The 18,249-nt window shown below is 39.5% G+C and overlaps 1 protein-coding gene across 1 annotated transcript in view; it reads left to right on the forward strand.

Annotated features, from left to right (window-relative positions):
* REPS2 (RALBP1 associated Eps domain containing 2) overlaps positions 1 to 18,249 on the forward strand; it is a gene marked incomplete at its 5' end in the record, with an annotated part of 225,022 nt that overhangs the window by 69,558 nt on the left and 137,215 nt on the right. The window contains 3 exons of the mRNA XM_034649893.1: positions 4,925 to 5,073; positions 7,349 to 7,475; positions 14,151 to 14,248. Of these exons, the coding sequence (XP_034505784.1) occupies positions 4,925 to 5,073; positions 7,349 to 7,475; positions 14,151 to 14,248 (374 nt within the window). The remainder of the gene's footprint in view (positions 1 to 4,924; positions 5,074 to 7,348; positions 7,476 to 14,150; positions 14,249 to 18,249) is intronic.

Below are 18,249 nucleotides of genomic sequence, written 5' to 3' on the forward strand. Positions count from 1 at the left end.
GAGCTCCGTGAGATGCTTGGTGGCACGCGCTCCCGGCTCCCGGTCTCAGTCTGCTGTCTCAAGGGTGCGGGTCCGCGGTCTGCCCACTCCCCCGTGCAGGTGGCTACCATTTCCCGGGGCCCTGACACGGCGGCTCCCTCTCCCTTCTGTTTATCTTCCGATATCTGTGCGCAGTTTCACGGCTCCCCGCTTCGTACCTCAATACTCAGCGCTGAAGATGTTCATTTGTAGAGATCCAGATGTATTTTCCTGCGTCTCAGGCTGATTCTCTGGGATGTTCCTGCTGGTCTGGTACCTATCCAGCTCAACTCAGTGGCCGGCTGAAAAAGGGGCCCCCTATTCCTCTGCCATATTAACTCCTCCCCCCCCCATATAATACTTACTAGTCACATATGGCTTGGTTGTTGAGGACTCGAAATCTGGTTAGTGTTGATTGAGGAATTGAATTTTTAATTTAATATAAATTTTTAAAAATTTAAGTAATAAGCAGTGTAAAATATTTTTCCATTAAATGCACCTGTATTGTTTTAGTAAGACTACATTTTACTTTAACCATTGCATTGTGTAAGACTGGGATCAGCAAACTTTTCTTGTAAAGGTCTAGGTGGTGGTTATTTTAGGCTTTGTGAACCATATGGCCTTTGCTGCAACTATCTAACTCTGCCCTTGAACTATGAAAGCAGATATGGACGATATGTAAACCAAGGAGAGTGGCTGTGTTCCAAAAAATCTTTATTTGTGGACCCTGAAATTAAATTTCGTACAATTTTCACATCACATCTATTTTTCTTTTGATGTTTTTCAGACGTTCAAAAATGTAATACTCATTGTTAACTCACGGGGTATACAGAAGTAGGCAGTGGGTTGGACTTAGTTCATAGGTTTATGCCCAAGATAAATTAATTCATGTCCATCAAAAACCATTTATAAGAATGTTTGTAACAGCTATATTCATAATGGCCCCCAACTGGAAACAGCCCAGATGTTTATCATAGGAGAATGGATTAAAAGAAAATCTCAATATATTCATAAAAATGGATTATTCCATAGCCATGAAAAAGAATAAACTATGTCTACACATAGTAGGCTGGATGATTCTCACAGACAAATGTTGTGAAGGAAGCTAGTTTCAAGGATAAATACTGAATGATTCCATTATGTGAAGTTCTGTAATGGCAATGGTAGTCTGGATTTAGAGATTAGAACTGGGGTTGCCGAGTGGGACAAGGAGAGGGGATTAACTAGAAATGGATGTAAAGGAAAATTCTATAGGATAGAAATGTCATATCTTAATTGGTTGTATGTGCTTATATATACATTTGTCAAAATTCTTCAGATGGTACACTTAAGATTTATATAAATTATTCCTCCATACAAAATACTCCTTACATTATTTAAAAAGAATTCAATTAGTTAACATTTAACATTATAATATCTCTTAGTAAAATCCAGATTTCTGGCCACAGTGGTCCACATTCCCTCATATCAACCATCAACTGGAATTGTGCTGTTCTAGTGGGGTAGCCGGTAGCCATGCTAGTGTGGTTCCTTAGCACTTGAAATGTGGTACATCTGAATCAAGGTGTGCAGGGCAGGTAAAATACACCTGGGAGTTTGAAAAAAAAGTCTGAATAAAAGAATGTAAATTCAATTTCATTAATAGTTTTTATCTCGATTATATTGTATAATGATAATATTGGGTTGAAATAATTATTAAAATTAATTTCACCTGTTTCCTTTTTATTTGAAAAAGTTTTGAAAATTTGTGATAAAATATACATAACATAAAATTTATCTTAACTGTTTTTTTTTTTTACGTAATCTCCACACCCAACGTGGGGCTCTAACTCATGACCCTGAGATCAAGAGTTGCATGTTCTACCTACTGAGCCAGCCAGGTGCCCCACCTTAACCATTTTTTAAATTGTACCATTCAGTACATTCATACTGTGCAACCATCTCCACCATCCATCACCAGAACTCTTTTCATCTGAGGTATATGAAACTCTATAGCCATTAAACAGCTCTGCATTTCCCCTCGCCCTAGTCACAGGCAACCACCATTCTACTTTCTGTCCCTATACATTTGGCTATTGATCCTTCATATAAGTGAAATCATACAGTGTTTGTCTTTTTGTGACTGGCTTCTTCACTTTAAAAGTATTGCAGTTACTACACAATTTATAATTATGTATGCGGCTCGCCTTCTATTTCTAGTGGACAGTATTGAAGGACAGGGAACAGCAGCTGCCATTTTAGATGGAACATGGCCTCTCTGCTCAGCCCCACCTCTCCCCATTGTCATTTACCATTCGTTATTCCATTTCTGTTTTATGTTCACATTTTTTATAATTGAGGAAATGGAAGTATTTCTTATATTCATGTTTCCATCAAACATGGAAAATGAAAGGATTTTTCCCTTAATTTTTAGAGGGTCAGATGTTTAGAGGCATAGTTTTCTTCATGGAAGGGAAAAATAGTCATTTACATTTACTATACAAAGCATTTCTGTGTTCAAAGACTACAACCTAAGATATTATGAAACAAATTACTGCCTTGGATGGCTGTGCTCATTGCCTCTGTGGCCCCCATAAAACTCTAACTTGAACTCTATTTATTTCCTTGTGTTAATTCAGTTTGGGAGAAAAGATTCTAACCAACTACTACAGATGGCTCTTGTGATTACTTGACATACATCACTGGATAGCAGACACTTGATTAATTTTTGAATAAAGTTTCACTATTAAATGTGATATCCATATGACTTCAAAAAACCATTTAGACTGAATATTTACAAACTAGAGTTTTACTTTTCACTTTTTGAAAGCTTGGAGCAGTTTAAGGGAGATAGCACCTTCATGAAAGTTTTCAGTGATAGGATTATTATTATGTATGGTTACAATTCTGTTAAGTGAGAGTTGTTTAAAACTACATAAGCAAAGAAAGTACAAGAGAAATTCAGCTATATTTTGTGTTTTGCTCTTTGGTGGCCATTTGGAGGAGAGAACTTCTTTGCCAGGTGAATAGTTCTGGAGAAATGCCATAGCCAGGGAAGGAGGAGACTGTGTGAAGTGACAATGTCCCAAAGGATATCTGGGAGTCCTAGTATAATAATAGTTGATACTCATCTTCCCGTGTTTGTATTCTTTTGTTCTCAGAATTATGTGTTGAACACCCAGTAAAACACTGGTCAGGGAGTGTACAAATGTGAGCATTTACTTCTCTTCTCCCTCAAGCAGTGTTTGGAAGTAGAGTCATCCTCTCATGGGCAGTCAGGGTGTAAATTATTTTATCTGATCTCGTTCCATCTTTTTAGATCCCTTTTGCAGACTGAATGAAACAAATACCTTTCTGAGAAGATAACCATAGGATTAGCTTATATTTGATTTACGAAGAATCTAGGTTTTCTTTTCTTCTGCCTTTTTTCTTTTAAAGTCCATTCCTGTCTTGAGTACTGGAGCGCTTCCGAGGTTGGGAAAAGTTACAATGTTCAAAATGGTGGCCATCCTCTCTTTAGAGGAGAGTCCTGGTTTAATTTTCCAGATTACTTATTCTATTTATGTCTCTTGGGCCTTTGACTGATTGATCATGCAGGGAGTCATCATATTGCCTACTTCTTTGAATCAAATGTGGACATAGCAACTAAAAATAAACATGATGTGGATATTAGAGAACTAGGGGCCTTCTTTGCCTGGGGAGCTGGGATACTTGGTTGTTATTGCTAAGATGTTTTCTGGCTTTAGCACGGCGTCAATCAGTGGAAGTGCAGCTGTGTTTGAAATAGAGCGCTGATGGAAGTGCAGAGGCATGGTGATGAGTATTACCCTGAACAATGGATACAGATGCAAATCATTATGCATAATTCATAATATTATCCCCATTTTTGGAGTTCTTTGTGTTGTATGATTTGCTGTGCCGAGAACTAGAAGTGTGCCAGAGCATCATTTCTTTTTCAGAATACTTTTATCAGATATTTGAAAGATAAATAAATATTCCAGACTGTTGCGTTTCAGCTCTTTGTAGCATTGTGAGTGTGGCTAATGGTTTTGACAGTAGAATCTGACTGAACGTTGGACTGATTGCTCTAACTTGATACCATTTTCCTTATTTCATTATGAAAAGAAAATTGGAGATCAAGTTTGAATTCCTTAAGGAATGACATAGGGTGAAAAACTGTTTTACCCAGTAAGTTGGCCCTAGGAATGAGGGGCCTTTCTGACTGAACGTTGGACTGATTGCTCTAACTTGATACCATTTTCCTTATTTCATTATGAAAAGAAAATTGGAGATCAAGTTTGAAAATTCCTTAAGGAATGACATAGGGTGAAAAACTGTTTTACCCGGTAAGTTGGCCCTAGGAATGAGGGGCCTTTCTGTACGGCAGCAGCTCTCGGCTGTGACAGCTCTGCCACAGATGATGAGCTGTGTGATCTTGGGGGTGTTACTTAGCTCCTTTGTGTCTGTTTCCACATCTGTAAAAGAAGGCTGATGATAGTCTTACCTTATTGAGTTGTGAGGATTAAATGACTTAACATTTGCAGATCTTAATATAGTGTCTGGCATATAATATGTGTTGTATAGGTTTTGCCTGCTTCATTTGCCACTTACTGTGTTTATACAACATCGCATCCTTCTTGCTGGTGCTGGACTAAAGCCTGAGGTGGGAGATCAGTCCAAAACCTGAATATTCTCTGCAGTGATTTGATAGCATTTAAAAATGTGAAGCAAGAATGCCTTGGTAAAACTGAAGCATTTTTCTCTCATGACATTATTATGGGAGTCTTCATTGTGTCAAAATAAAAATTTAATCTATAGTGCTCTGGAATTTTTCCTCAAAAGTGATTCATCTTTTGGCCATTGAGTCCCGCTTTTCACAGTTTTAAAATAAAGTCTCACTTGAGCTTCTCTGATTCTGGTCCTAAAGAGCTGCCACTGCCTCGCTTTATGATGTCAAAGACTGATGCCGAGATACGATTTGGGAACCCGGCTGAACTGCATGGAACTAAGGTTCAGATTCCATATTTAATCACAGAAAAAAATACCTTCAAAAGAATGGACGATGAGGATAAACAGGTAAACAGTCTGATCAGACATGTCCGTTTGATTCTGACCATGAGACCCCGAGTAGCAGTGCCTCATATCTGCTGTTAAGCTTCTAGCAAACCTCACCATCTGGGATACAATTATAGATTTGGAAGTGAGCCAGTAAAGTTTCCTTGTAGCAAGAAAAAGCAGCTGACACATAGCCACCCCTGGGTCCTTTAGAGCCTACTTGAATGTAGAACTGTGTCCAAAGTAAGGCTACTGATTTAACACACTTCCTTGATTTCTCTAATCAGCATTTCCAAATGGGTTCTTTGAAACGTAACTTACAGGAGGTTTTTTGTTTTTTTTTTTTCTTTTAAGTAAACTCCACATCCAACGTGGGGCTTTAAGAGCCAGCCATGCATCCCTAGGAGTTTTTAATAGATCCTCTCCTCACACAAAGTTTGGAGAAAAGGTTTCTGTGGTTAAATATGTTTGGAGACTTCTGCTTCATATTCTTTTCTTGGGGGAAAGACTACATCTTCAGTCTGGGAGAGTTATAGTGCACATCAGCACATTCAAGGCCCTGAGAAGTCCTGCTGTAAAGAGACCTGGAGATTTGTATTTACTCAACTTCTTTCACCAGGGAATCTTTTCTTGCAGAGCATGTTTGGAATTCCATCTTGGGAAATACTGCCATTATACATTTAGCAGGTTAGGGACAAGAATAGGGAGGATGGGCTTTAAAATTAGAGAAGTAATTGCAATAGTCAGCTGGTGATTGATAGAGACAGAAGTATAAAATCTCAGAAGAGTGAGCCTATGAAAGAGGTAAATAGTCTTACACATTAGTAAATCCTGAGGGCATCAAGGTACAGCTCATACTTCTAATAAAGGTACTGAATCATGCAGTAAAATCAAATTATATTCAATATATTATCTTCTATAAGACAAAGAAATTTGTCATATTTTAGGAAGACAAATCAAAATGTTTTTTAAATGCAATGAATATTAAAGGATTAAGTTGTAAAACTAATTTACATGGCTCACCATGATAATGCTGTATATATGAGGTTGCTGCAGAATTTTTGTATTTATAGTCAAGTGACATATAGCAAGTCCTGTTAAATAACTCCATGTACTGTTGCTTTTGTAATTCTGATACATTTTAAACAGGTTCTTCAGGGATATATATATATAATATATATTATATACATATTTATTATATATATATATGCATATATATATATATATACACACACACACATATATATATATATATATATAAAAATACCTTCAGTCAGTACTGTGGCATGTTTTCCTACCAGTGTTTGGAGAGGAATGAGGGTCCACTATCCCAGGATGGCTGATACCCTAGGGACTTTCTAGGCCCATCTCCTGGCTGCATGGTTGAGGACACATCCTTTCACTTCACTTCAGGTTGGGTTTATGGTTGGCCCACCCAATCTGTTGATGTGAACTCACACCTCAAAACAAATATTCTTTTCTTTTTCTTGAAGAAGAGTATTTGATCAGTATCTCAGATTGCATTTATTTTTTTAGACTAAGAGCACCTGTATAGTCTGCATGTTGATGTAAGGTACTGTTTCCTTGTTATTTGGATACTCCAAAATTAACAGTTTATTGGTAGCATTAAAAAAAAGGGGGAAACCCCATAGCAGAGGAAGGCGGTTTACCTTGCCAGAGTCCTACATAAAATTCACAGTTAGACTGAAATTTGAACTGTAGCTTCTTAAACCTCCATCCTAGTGTTTAGGAGTGGTTTACCCAAAATGAATTGTTTTGTAATCCCCCAGTGTGAAAAAGAAAAAGCTGGCATTTTACTTTGGCTTAGTAAGCTCCAGGAACATTTAGCATTAAGCATTCATTTTAAATGTGTATTTGTAATATCCACATTTGCTAGAAGACTTGATAAGTGTAAATCCAGGAAATAGGAGCCTTTATTAACGAATGAAAGTTGAATTTCTCCACAAAGAGATCAGATTTGGGGAGTACGAATGCTATTTCATGTGATCATTGTCTTCCGTTTTCCAAAGGAAAATTTTAGCGGAATAACTGAAAGCATTTCAAGCTTGTTTTAGTAATTTAGGCAACTAAGCGCTGGCGAGACTTTGTTCTCTGGGAGATGTGAATCCTCAGACACTGCATTTTAACCCAACTGTGTTTTTGAGAAAACATTCTCTCCATTTGTTAAATCAGCCATTTCGCCAGCAATAGAGTTGCATTATACTTCATAACTGCAGCTCAGAGCACTGGGCTTCTCGAGTGATTGCCTCTGAACTCTGCTGTGATTCTTTTGAAGCAGGAAACACAGTCTCCCACGATGTCACCCCTCGCCTCCCCTCCTTCTTCCCCGCCTCATTACCAAAGGGTGCCCTTGAGCCATGGCTACAGCAAACTGCGGAGCAGCACGGAGCAGATGCATCCAGGTAAGAGGCGATCTTGTCCAGCTGTCTCAGGCAGTGTCTTAGAGACTCCTTAATCTATCAGCCAGCAAAGCCACCAGCTGCTGAATCTCCTGATTTAATTACCTCTGTCCTTGGAAACGTGGCTCAATTTAATTTTATACTCTCAAGCAAGGTTTTTTAAAAAATAAAATGAAATATATCTTAGTAATGCCTTGTCTCTTATCCTACAAACTAGTTTATTTTTAGACTTGTATTTTTAGATGATTTAATCCTTTGTATACAGATTTCATTATGCAGGAACATAGCATGTGAAAGATGGGTATTGTTTTGGAATTGTTGTTCCTTTCAGCAAACATTCCAAACATATTTATATAACAACTGCTTTTATGAAACTACTTAAAAATATAATTCTGCAAAAGCAAAAGAGTTGATTCAACCTTTAAAGACCAGTCATATAAATGAAAATATTTAGCCTTTGTGTTTGGGAATAAGGATAAAGGAAATAAATGGTAGGGGAAGCATTTTGCTGAGAAATGTGTAAAGTGCCTAGTTGTGGGGTTGCCTGCTTGCTCACATTTATGCTGTGCTGGCCATGTTCGTGGTAAAATACGTTAGTTGGTTCTGAGGATGACTTGCAGAGTTGGCCGCCTCGCCTTCAGTGCCTAAAGCTCCATAAATTCACTGCAGCATCTTGTCCTCCTGGGGGTTAGGCTTGTAGTTTAAGATAAGACCAATTAAAGGTATTGTAGAATTGGTTATCCATAACCCTCCTTTTGTATTTTGTGGGCTGTGTTTGAAAATGACCCAGTTTCTGCAGGTTTTTGCTGCACTGAAAATAGTGGTGAGTTCTAGAGGGACACAGATAAAAATGTATGCTAGGCTAAAGAGGGGTTGTAATCTTGTAGAGAGGAGCAGGTGTGGCATAATGGAAAAATCTTTTGATTGGAATCAGAAGGTGTGGGTTTAATGTGACTAGCTATGTGATCTTGGGCAAGCCATCGAACTGCTCTGAACCATGATTTCCTCTCCTCTTTTAAAATGGGGTAACAGTATTCTATAGGGGTGTTGTGAGGATTAGTGAGAACACAAGTGTAAAGTCTGATTGGAAATTCAGTCCTATGTAAATGCAAGATGATGTTATTAAGGGTTAGTAACAAAAAATGACTCTCCTGAAACTTGGATGTCCCGTTAGGGTCTGAAACAAAATGAGAGTTCTTCATTTTCCTCTTACAGTCTCTCCTGCCTGACTTCCCTAGTTTTAGAAATGGAGTTCTTTTTGATTCCTAATGTTATTTGGCCTTGGACATTGGAGTTTTGTGCCTAGCGTGGTGCCTGTTTTTTGGTTTTTAATTCACAGTTGAGTCATTTTTTGTTCTACTGAGTCAGCCTATGACCAAGTTCTACCTTATCGTTTTTTGTTATTCCTTTAACAACTTATCTGCATTCACTCTCTCTACTTCTTGCCCCATTCTTTCCTCATTCCATTCACATTGGGCTTCCATTCTGCCATTGGCAGAGAGACAACCCGCTTTTCTCCGTCTTTCTCGACTCTTAGAGGCCTATGTCATGGCTGTCTATGCCTTCATTCTGTTTTATTCTGTTTTCTAAATGATAAAATGCACACATTTAAAAATCTCCAGTTTGAGTTTTAACATCCATGTAGCTACCACTTCAATCAAGAATAGAACATTTCTGTCACCCTTTCCAGTCACTCCCTGGCCCCCAATGTGAGAACTGTTCTGACTGGGTCTCCGTAGTTGTTTTTTTTTTTAATCACTCAGTAGCGTTTCGTTGTGTGAATGTACCACAATTTGATGATCCATTCTGTTGATGGACATTTGGGTTGTTTCCAGTGTTTGGCTGTTATGAGTAAGGATACAATGAACGTTTGTTTGTGAGTCTTTTTGTGACATATATTGTCGTTTCCCTGGCACCTAGAAGTAGAATTGTTGTACCTTAGGGAAGGTGTAAAAGAAAGTGCCAAAGAGTTTTACCAAGTGGTTGTATACTCCCACTGGCGATGTATGAGAGTTCAGTGCTCCTTGCCAGAATTTGGTTCTCTCATTAGTTCCCTTTTCTTCAGTTCTTTTTTTTTTTTTAAGATTTTATTTATTTATTTGACAGAGAGAGAGACAGCCAATGAGAGAGGGAACACAAGCAGGGGGAGTGGGAGAGGAAGAAACAGGCTCCCAGGGAGCAGGGAGCCCGATGTGGGTCTTGATCCCAGGACCCTGGGATCACGCCCTGAGCCAAAGGGAGACGCTTAACGACTGAGCCACCCAGGTGCCCCTTCTTCAGTGCTTTTAATTGTAGTCAGTCTATTAGATGTGAAGACATTCCCTTGTTGTCACTTTTTTATTCTTGGAATGTATTTTTCTAAATTACCCTTCCTGTTTTTTTTCCTGATATCATGAACCTTAAACTTGATCAGCTACTGTTCCAGAGGGTTCTTCTTTGCACAGCATACCCATAGAGAGGAGTCTGAGTGAACAGTCAGTTGCCTGTTTCTCAGAGTTTGAGTTTTTTGGGCCTAGCCATTTATTAGGAGTCTGTTGGGTCCCTTTAGCTGGAAACAGGGTCATTCAGAAATAAAATGTTTACAGGTACTGCTATTTAGACTTCTCTAAGTCAAAAGAAGGGTGAGTTTTTCTTTTTCTTTTTTTTTAAAGATTTTATTTATTTATTCGACAGAGATAGAGACAGCCAGTGAGAGAGGGAACACAAGCAGGGGGAGTGGGAGAGGAAGAAGCGGGCTCATAGCGGAGGAGCCTGATGTGGGGCTCTATCCCATAACGCCGGGATCACGCCCTGAGCCGAAGGCAGAGGCTTAACCTCTGTGCCACCCAGGCGCCCCAGGAAGGGTGAGTTTTTCTAGCTGTGACTTGGTTCAATCTTGTGATTTTTGCTTCTAATTGATAATATTTACTACAAAGCTTGTTCACTCATATTTTTATAATATCTGTAGATTCTCCCCCAGAGGATTTTCTTTGCCTGTTTTCTTCCTTTTCTTTCCTGTATCCTTAGGTCAAGAAGTAAGAGAATCCCACGTCTTCATTCTCTCTCTCCCCGCATTTTCAGGACTCAGTTTTTCCTAAGGCTTCCATGCTCTTTTCCATCTGTTTCTTAATTCTCTGTTGCCTTCACATGCCATCAACCCATTTGACAAACCCAGGATTCTTTTTCCTGTTTCTGTACTCCATTTTCCCTTTCATCTACACAGTAGCATATCTGAAACCTGTTAAATCTTAGTGACTGTGCTAGTAAGCATTGTAGAGTTATTCTTTTTTAAAAAAATTTGAGACAGAGTGCATGTCAGTGAGGGAGTGCGTGAGCCTGGGGGAGGGGGAGACTCCCCACCGAGTGGGGAGCCTGAGGCAGGGATAGATCCCAGGACCCTGGGATTCTGACCTGAGCTGAAGGCAGTCGCTTATTCAACTGAGCCACCCAGGCGTCCCTGGAGTTATTCTTAATTTATGCCTTTCAGAAAGGAGTCTCACTGCTGGAATATTTTCCTAGGAATACTTTTTTCTGGGGTCATTTCCTTGTCCAAGATTCTGCCATGATTCCTGGCTAGTGGGGAATATATGTGAGTATGTTTTAAATCAGACTGAGTTTCTCCTGATCAGTCTGATTCAGAGCCCCTCTTCAACTTCTCTCCTGGCTCCTGCTAGTCTAACCTGCTGGTTGTAGCTATAGCTAATGTTCAGCGGCTAAGACTTGTGTGCCAGGCATTGTGCAGAGATCATCACTTCACGTGCATTATTTACTTCTTAGCACAACCCTCAGAGGCAGATACTGCTACCCATATTTAAAAAACTTTTAAATCATAGTAATAAATCTGTATCGTTAAGTAATATTTAAATACCTGTAGTGAAAACAACTGTTCTCCTTCCCACTCAACCTATTTTTGATCTCCAGAGGCAACTACTTTCAAATCTTATCTGTTTCTTCTGATATCTAAGGTCTTATCTCCATATCAAGATACCTGTTCTGTTTTTTCTTACACAGCTTATTCTGACTTATCAATTCTAGGATGTACTCTCTTTAGAGCATGGGCCGTGATGTCAGTCTCCTGGGCGTAAAGGTAGACTTGGTGAGCCTGCATTTCTGGTCTGTGTGACTATGGGTATGTCACTTTTCTGAACTGAACTTCAGTTTCTCTTATCTGTGAAATGGAATAACATCTGCTTCAGAGGTTTGCTCTGTGGATCAAAGAAGGAATGTTATATAAACCTCTGTGCCTAGCACATTTCCTGGCATATTGTAGGTGCTCCAACGTTGCCTAGTATTTTCTTTCGTGTTTTTAGAATCTGGTACCTGTTTAATTTTTGAAGCTCTTAAGTATTCTTGAAAGTCACCTTCTGGATATCATTCATTAGGTTGACTGCAGATGTAGTCTTTATTGTGCAGTTACTAGCGGTCCCTGTTCTAGTTTGACACTGCATCTCAGAGTGATGAAATCTTTAGGGTTCATTTTATACTCCTCTCTTTGGAGAAAGATGATACTTACAGTTCCTTATTAAAGTTCTCATAAGGGGATCTAAGAATTATTTATTTTGCATTGAATTGAATGTTCCAGGTTTTATTTGGGAAGAAGGAGCACAGAGGCAGTAAGTAACACCTTTTTACCTTCTGAGTTGAGATCCAACTGAGGAATGAGACACGAGTCAGACTGATGATGGTCTGATTATCAGCTCTGGTACTGACTGAGCTGATAAGAGCATGTGTTTTAGATTTGTGACCAGATGGGTTTCATACACTTGCCTTTCTAGTCATAGGGAGGTGTGGCCAACCCAGGCTTCCCACAGGAGTAGGAAGAGAAAATCTGCCATTGAGGCCAGGCCTTTCCAAAAATGATCCCTTATGCAGCTGAGTCTTCCATCAAGCCTTACTGATGAGATATGTCTGTTTCTTCCAAGGGAAGACCCTTGTAGGAAGGGGACTGGAGCCATGGGCCAGATGGCTTGCTTGCATATGTGTCCTCCTTTGCAGTAGAAGCTCCGTCCCTCTAAGGGATCAGCTACCCAGGGAAAGCTTATGACCACTAGTATCCCAACCTTGATACAGTTTGCTATGTTCAAAACTTCTGGCATTGAGAATTTAATTCTGGCATTGGGTATTCCATCAAAACAGAATGATCTTAAAAATCCTTCTTCAACTGAACTCTACCTCTGAAACTAATAATACACTAAATGTTAGTTAATTGAATTTAAATAAAAATAAATAATAAATTAATTGAAAAAATCCTAAAAAGAAAAAAATCCTTTTTTCGAAGGACACCACCTGCCTACCAGCTGAGACTTATCTTCTAAGATTTGGATTATGTATTCTCGGATTTGTGTCTTTTGCAGTTTATATATTTTTATTTATTCTTAGCAGGGTCTGAAAATCTACTTAATGCTTTGCTAGGTAATGATATTTGATGTTCTCATGTATTTTAATTGTGTTATAATGTTGTGTTCCAATCCCTTGGAGGAAATAGAAAAAGCAGATGTGAGCCCAAGAGTGGTTTGCTGTTTTTTATGTGCTGTTCTTACACCTCCTTTATTTTCAAATGATCAAAGTATGCTAAGGGCGATGCCGTAACAGGCTGCTCTGCTCTCTCTACCTAATTTTATTTATAAGGAAGCTATAGGAAGAAGGCATTTTACTTATTTTTTAAAAGATTTTATTTAATTATTTGACAGAGAGAGTGAGAGCACGAGCGGGGCAGGGGGAGGGGTAGAGAGAGGGGAAGAGGGAGAAGCAGACTCCCTGATGAGTGGGGAGCCTGCTGTTGAGCTCAGTCCCAGGACCCTGAGATCATGACCTGAGCTGAAGTCAGATGCTTAACTGACTGAGCCACCCAGGTGCCCCAGCATTTTACTTCTTGATATACTTCCAAAAACTTGAATTGTTAACCAGAAATGTTAATCAAAAATGGTTTCATCATGGGTGATAATTTCTCCTTTCTGTTAGAGCTGAATACTACCTGGTTATATTTAACTGTTTTCCTACCATATTATCAAGATCATTATGAAGTGTTCTGGAAATAAAAGGAATAAAAAATGCATTTGTTTTTGTAGCATAAGAACTTATCTCAAAGTCAGCAAAATTATTTTTCGTTTGGTTATTGAAAGATAAAATAATAAATATAAAGTACATTTACTCCTTTTTGTATTTTTCTCTACTTGGTTTTACATTCTTTCCAATAAGGAAAAGAAGACTATATGCCATTTATTTTTGAAAGATGAACGGTAATGTTGATTCTTAGTGTTCAAAATGCATATTTATTTTCTTGCTGCTTTGGAAGGTGGATGATGAATGCAAGATTTTTAAACCAGCGGGTATATATAGAATTTACCTGATATTTAGAATTTGAGCCTTTATAACATGGCACTTTTCTGACTGTTGTTATTGCTTTCTATTGCAGTTTAGGTTCTTAACCATTTCACCCTTCTAATTTATTCCTAATCTCAACTTGATGTAAATATTTTCCTGTCTTTTCATGAATCGGTTGAATGTCTTTAGATTGCCTCCCTAAATTGTACCCAGGGACACAAAGGTTGGTTTGTGCAAGGTGGCCCTATGTACATAAACTCTAATTCCTTTGCTGATTCTTCCCTGAAGAGCAGACTCTCTCAGTTTGAGTGTGAAGTCATAATTTTTGGGTGGAATCTTTTTGTACTGTGCTGACTTTTCCTCCTGCTTTTTCAGCTCCTTATGAAGCTAGACAGCCCCTTGTCCAGCCTGAAGGACCCTCGTCGGGGGCTCCAGGAGCCAAGCCCCCTCGGCATCAGGCTTCCCTTATTCGGGTAAGTGATGTGGGGTTATGCCAGTGGGAGACTTTGGGGACATGACTTTTTGATGGGCCCTCTTTTTTTTTTTTTTGCAAAGGAGATCTAAAACTGCCCCCTTATGAAAATATTGCACTTCTTGTTCTGTTGCTTATATATTTTTGTAAATCTTTTTTTTTTAAAGTTCTACCCCCAATATGGGACTTGAACTCATGACCCCAAGATCAAGAGTCACATGAGCTACTGACTGAGCCAGCCAGATGCTCCTGTTCTCCTACATCTTTTTTGTAGTGTGTGTTTCTATCCTTTGTCAGTATCTCTAGACTAATCCAAGCTGATTCTTGGTCTTTTGTATGTCTAAAACTCCCTTCCACCTACATCATTAGGCACCTCTTTCAGGAGTGCTTTATTTATTTTTTTTTCCAAAACAGCCTATCTTATTTCTGCCTTATTCTTTATTATTATTCATTCAGTGCATACTTAGCTGTTGCCCTTTGTTTTGTGCCTCCAATTACATTGCAAGCTTTTGGAAGGCAGAGGTAGTTCTTCCGCATTCTGTCTCAGTGCCTAGTCCATGCTGTTTGAGAACAGTTAATTTCATGTGGCAGCAACTGCTGTTTCGTATATGTAACAGATATGAAAGGAATATTATGACAGAACAAGAAGTGATGTCTCCATTTCTCCTGCTTAGAATATTCCAGCTTCCCTTTCTCCAGTGTTTTCTTTTGGATAAAGAACTCTTTATTTTCACGGCTGCAACTATTATCTTGTGTAGTATCTCTGAGTCCTGTGGGGGGGAAGTCATAGTCTCAAAAAAGGACGTTTGTGTGCGTGTGTGTGTGTGTCTGCATGAGAGGAATTATGAAAAAACTGGGTGTACTGTTTGACACTAAGGACAAGAGGAAGTTGGGTGGTTTGTATGACATTTCGGTTATCCAGTTTAGGAAGAAGGATCACTTACGCACAGTTCTACTCAGAATACAAAGCTAGTGTCAGATATTCCCATAAGAATTGGGCCGCTAGTGTCTAACAGAATAGACAAAGGCTAAGGACAATCATGGTGTTCACTGACTACCCTCTGGGAATGGGGCAGTCTTTGAGGCCCAGAACTGTGTTATGGACAGAATTTTATCTTCTAAGGCAGTAGTCTGTGTACAAAAAACTTTCTTACGGATAATAATTTACCATACGCTGTGTATTTATATTAAATGCTTCCTACAACTGTAAGGTCTAGGTACTGTTTTATCTAGTAGTGTAGATGAGTTAACTGTGGCCAAGAGAGGTCAGGTAATGGGTCTAAAGTTTTATTCATAACTAGTAAGTGGCAGAACCAGAATTTGAAGTCAGGTCTGCCCAGTGTCAAAATCTGCACTTTAAAATATTTTACTGTACATTAGAGTTCTGTATTATAGGGAGGCTAGGTTCTGGAGTTGCTACATAAACAAACTTCGGGTATAGTAAAAAAAAAAATTCCTGACGATCCCTTACTGGTGCCATATTGGAGAGCCAAGATGCCATTCTCTCCTCCATCCAGTAGAGCTCACTTTCAACCCCAAGTTGGAACAAAAAGCTGTTTCTTTAGCTGAGCCTGAGATGTAGTAGTTGGCTGTGTTTAGAGGGCCTGTGGTATAAAAATACGTGACTTTAAACACAAGAAGCACGCTCACCGTGGAATGATGGTTACATTAAGAAAGGTATAGGGGGGACTGGGATTCATCTTAAAAATTCTCCAGGATATGGCTATGTGTGTGGGTGCAGAGTGTATCTCACTGCTGTGGGCGTCTAATTCTGAATTGTTAGAATGGTGGTCAAACAAGCAGTAAATCATGAACTTTGCAGTGGTCAGGTAGGGCTCACCAGACCCTTACTACCCAGTCCCCTGGATGGGATGCGTTGGGTTTTTACTTGGATTGATGTCCTATGACTTCTCTTCTAATCTCTGGGTCCATGTTTCCTGCTGGTAGACATGCTTCTTAGGCACTTCATTAAACTGATGTTTACTAAACACCTATTGAGTGCCAGGTACTGTGTTGAGGATACAAAAATGAGGTTTAACACTTCCAGTTCCTGCCCTCATAGAGCTTATAGGCAGTTGGAAGACGTGGCCAGTAATCAAACCATTGAGAAGTAAATATGTTATTATGTGTTGTGAATGGAAATTACACTGCTTTGAGGATGAAAAACAATGTGTAGGAGTGCAGTTATGACCTACCCTTAGCTGGTAGGGGACAATCAGGGAAGGCTTTTAGTGGGGAGTCACATTTGAGTTGAAATGAGAAGGATTCATAGGTGTTAACCAGGTCAAGGGATGAGAATGGGGGGAGTAGGCAAGAAGATAGAGGGAACTGCGTGTACAGGACTAGATAATAGTCTGTTTTCCAGTGCTTAGCATTTTATACACATGATCTTCTTTAGTGCTCACAGCTGTTTTATGAGGTCATTCTTGTTATCTCATTTTCTCATTTTTTTTCATGTACCAGTCATCTTTTATTGTATGTTAATTTTCAATTAGGATATGAAAGGATTCAAGGGTGCCAGGCAAAGGTCATGGTCAGGAATGCAGAATGTGCCTCCAAACTGGACCCTCTTCAGTGGTCCTTGTAACAGTGACAGTAGTTGAAAAGCACATAAGCTGCCAGAACCATAGACATCCCAGCAAAACCTCCCTTTCTTCGCATTGACATACTTGTTTATAGTACTGGTTGGTAGTAACCTCTTTGGAATGCTCCAGCAGCGCCTTTAAGGGTGAAATCCCACATCAATATCCACCTTGGCAGCTCTTCTAGTTTGCCATGAGCTGCTTCTCCTTCACTGGTACGGATGAAGCCGTCTTGGAGTCCTGGGTGTCTGCTATGTTATCCCATTTATTAGATGACAAAACCTGAGGTTTAAAGACCTTATTTAATCTGTGCGAAGTCACAGCTAGGAAGTGATAGGGCTGGAGTTCAAACACAGAATATGTTTTAGTCTGGCTCAGGAACCAGATAGATGGTGATGTCATCTGGTAAGCTAAGAAGCCCTGGATGAATAACTGGCATTGAGAGCATTAGGGAAAGATCATGAGTTCGGTGTTGGATGTTGGGATTTGTGCTTTTGGGATAGCCAAGAGGGGGTATCAGAGAGATGGTAGGAAATATGGCTTTGGAGCTTTGGGGAGAGCCAGGGCTGGACATTAGCATTCGGCAGTTGTTGGCCATTAGAAGGACTTATGGTATAGTGCAGAAAAAACCAGATGGGTTCTTGCCCAGGTCTGGCCAAATTGTGTGACCTTGGGCAAGTTTCTTCTCTTTTCTGTAACACGAATGACTTGGAATGGATTTAACAGTCCATTGTAATGATCTGCAATAGTCTGACTTCCTTAATGTGTGTTTGGTGTCAGTGGAAGCCCCGCCCTTGCCCCCTCCTGTTTGCAGTATTGCCTTCTGTTTAAGATGAGAACAAGGGGCCTTCCTTGGGACAGCAGTTTGTGGTTTTCATGGCTGATGTGTTTTTCTTGCTTTTGTTTCTAGGTTTCCTTCTTATGCCTATCAACTTGGTTTGGCTAAACTCCAGTTCCCAGAAAGGAAAATGCAAACCTGAATTAGTCATGTAGATGAGGGGACCTAAAGAGAAAGTTTTTGGTGGTAGGGAATTAATATGGATTGAGCCTGGTGGTAGGCTAGGCAGGGGTAACTCATTCCCCTCTCATTGCCACGTTAATGTGCTGTTGGCAACCTTGCTCTCTTCTAGTTTCCTCTGTGGACTTGTATTCAAGTTGTTCCTCATGATTGGAAGGGGGTGGCCTCTGGGTACTTGGGGAGGTTATTTGGGACCCTGGACCAGTGCTGTTGCAGCTCATGAACTTGGCATTTTAGAGATGCTTGTGCCAAATTTAGCACCCAGGTATTGGCATGAATAATTTTTTTTTTACCTAATATTTTAGGAATTTCAGGGTTTTTTTTTTGTTCAGAGTTGGAAGATTTTTCCCTTGAAATTTCAGATACTGAGCATATCCTATATTGGTGGATGGTTGACAGAGA

Source organism: Ailuropoda melanoleuca, chromosome X, assembly GCF_002007445.2.
Source record: "Ailuropoda melanoleuca isolate Jingjing chromosome X, ASM200744v2, whole genome shotgun sequence".
NCBI lineage: Eukaryota > Metazoa > Chordata > Mammalia > Carnivora > Ursidae > Ailuropoda > Ailuropoda melanoleuca.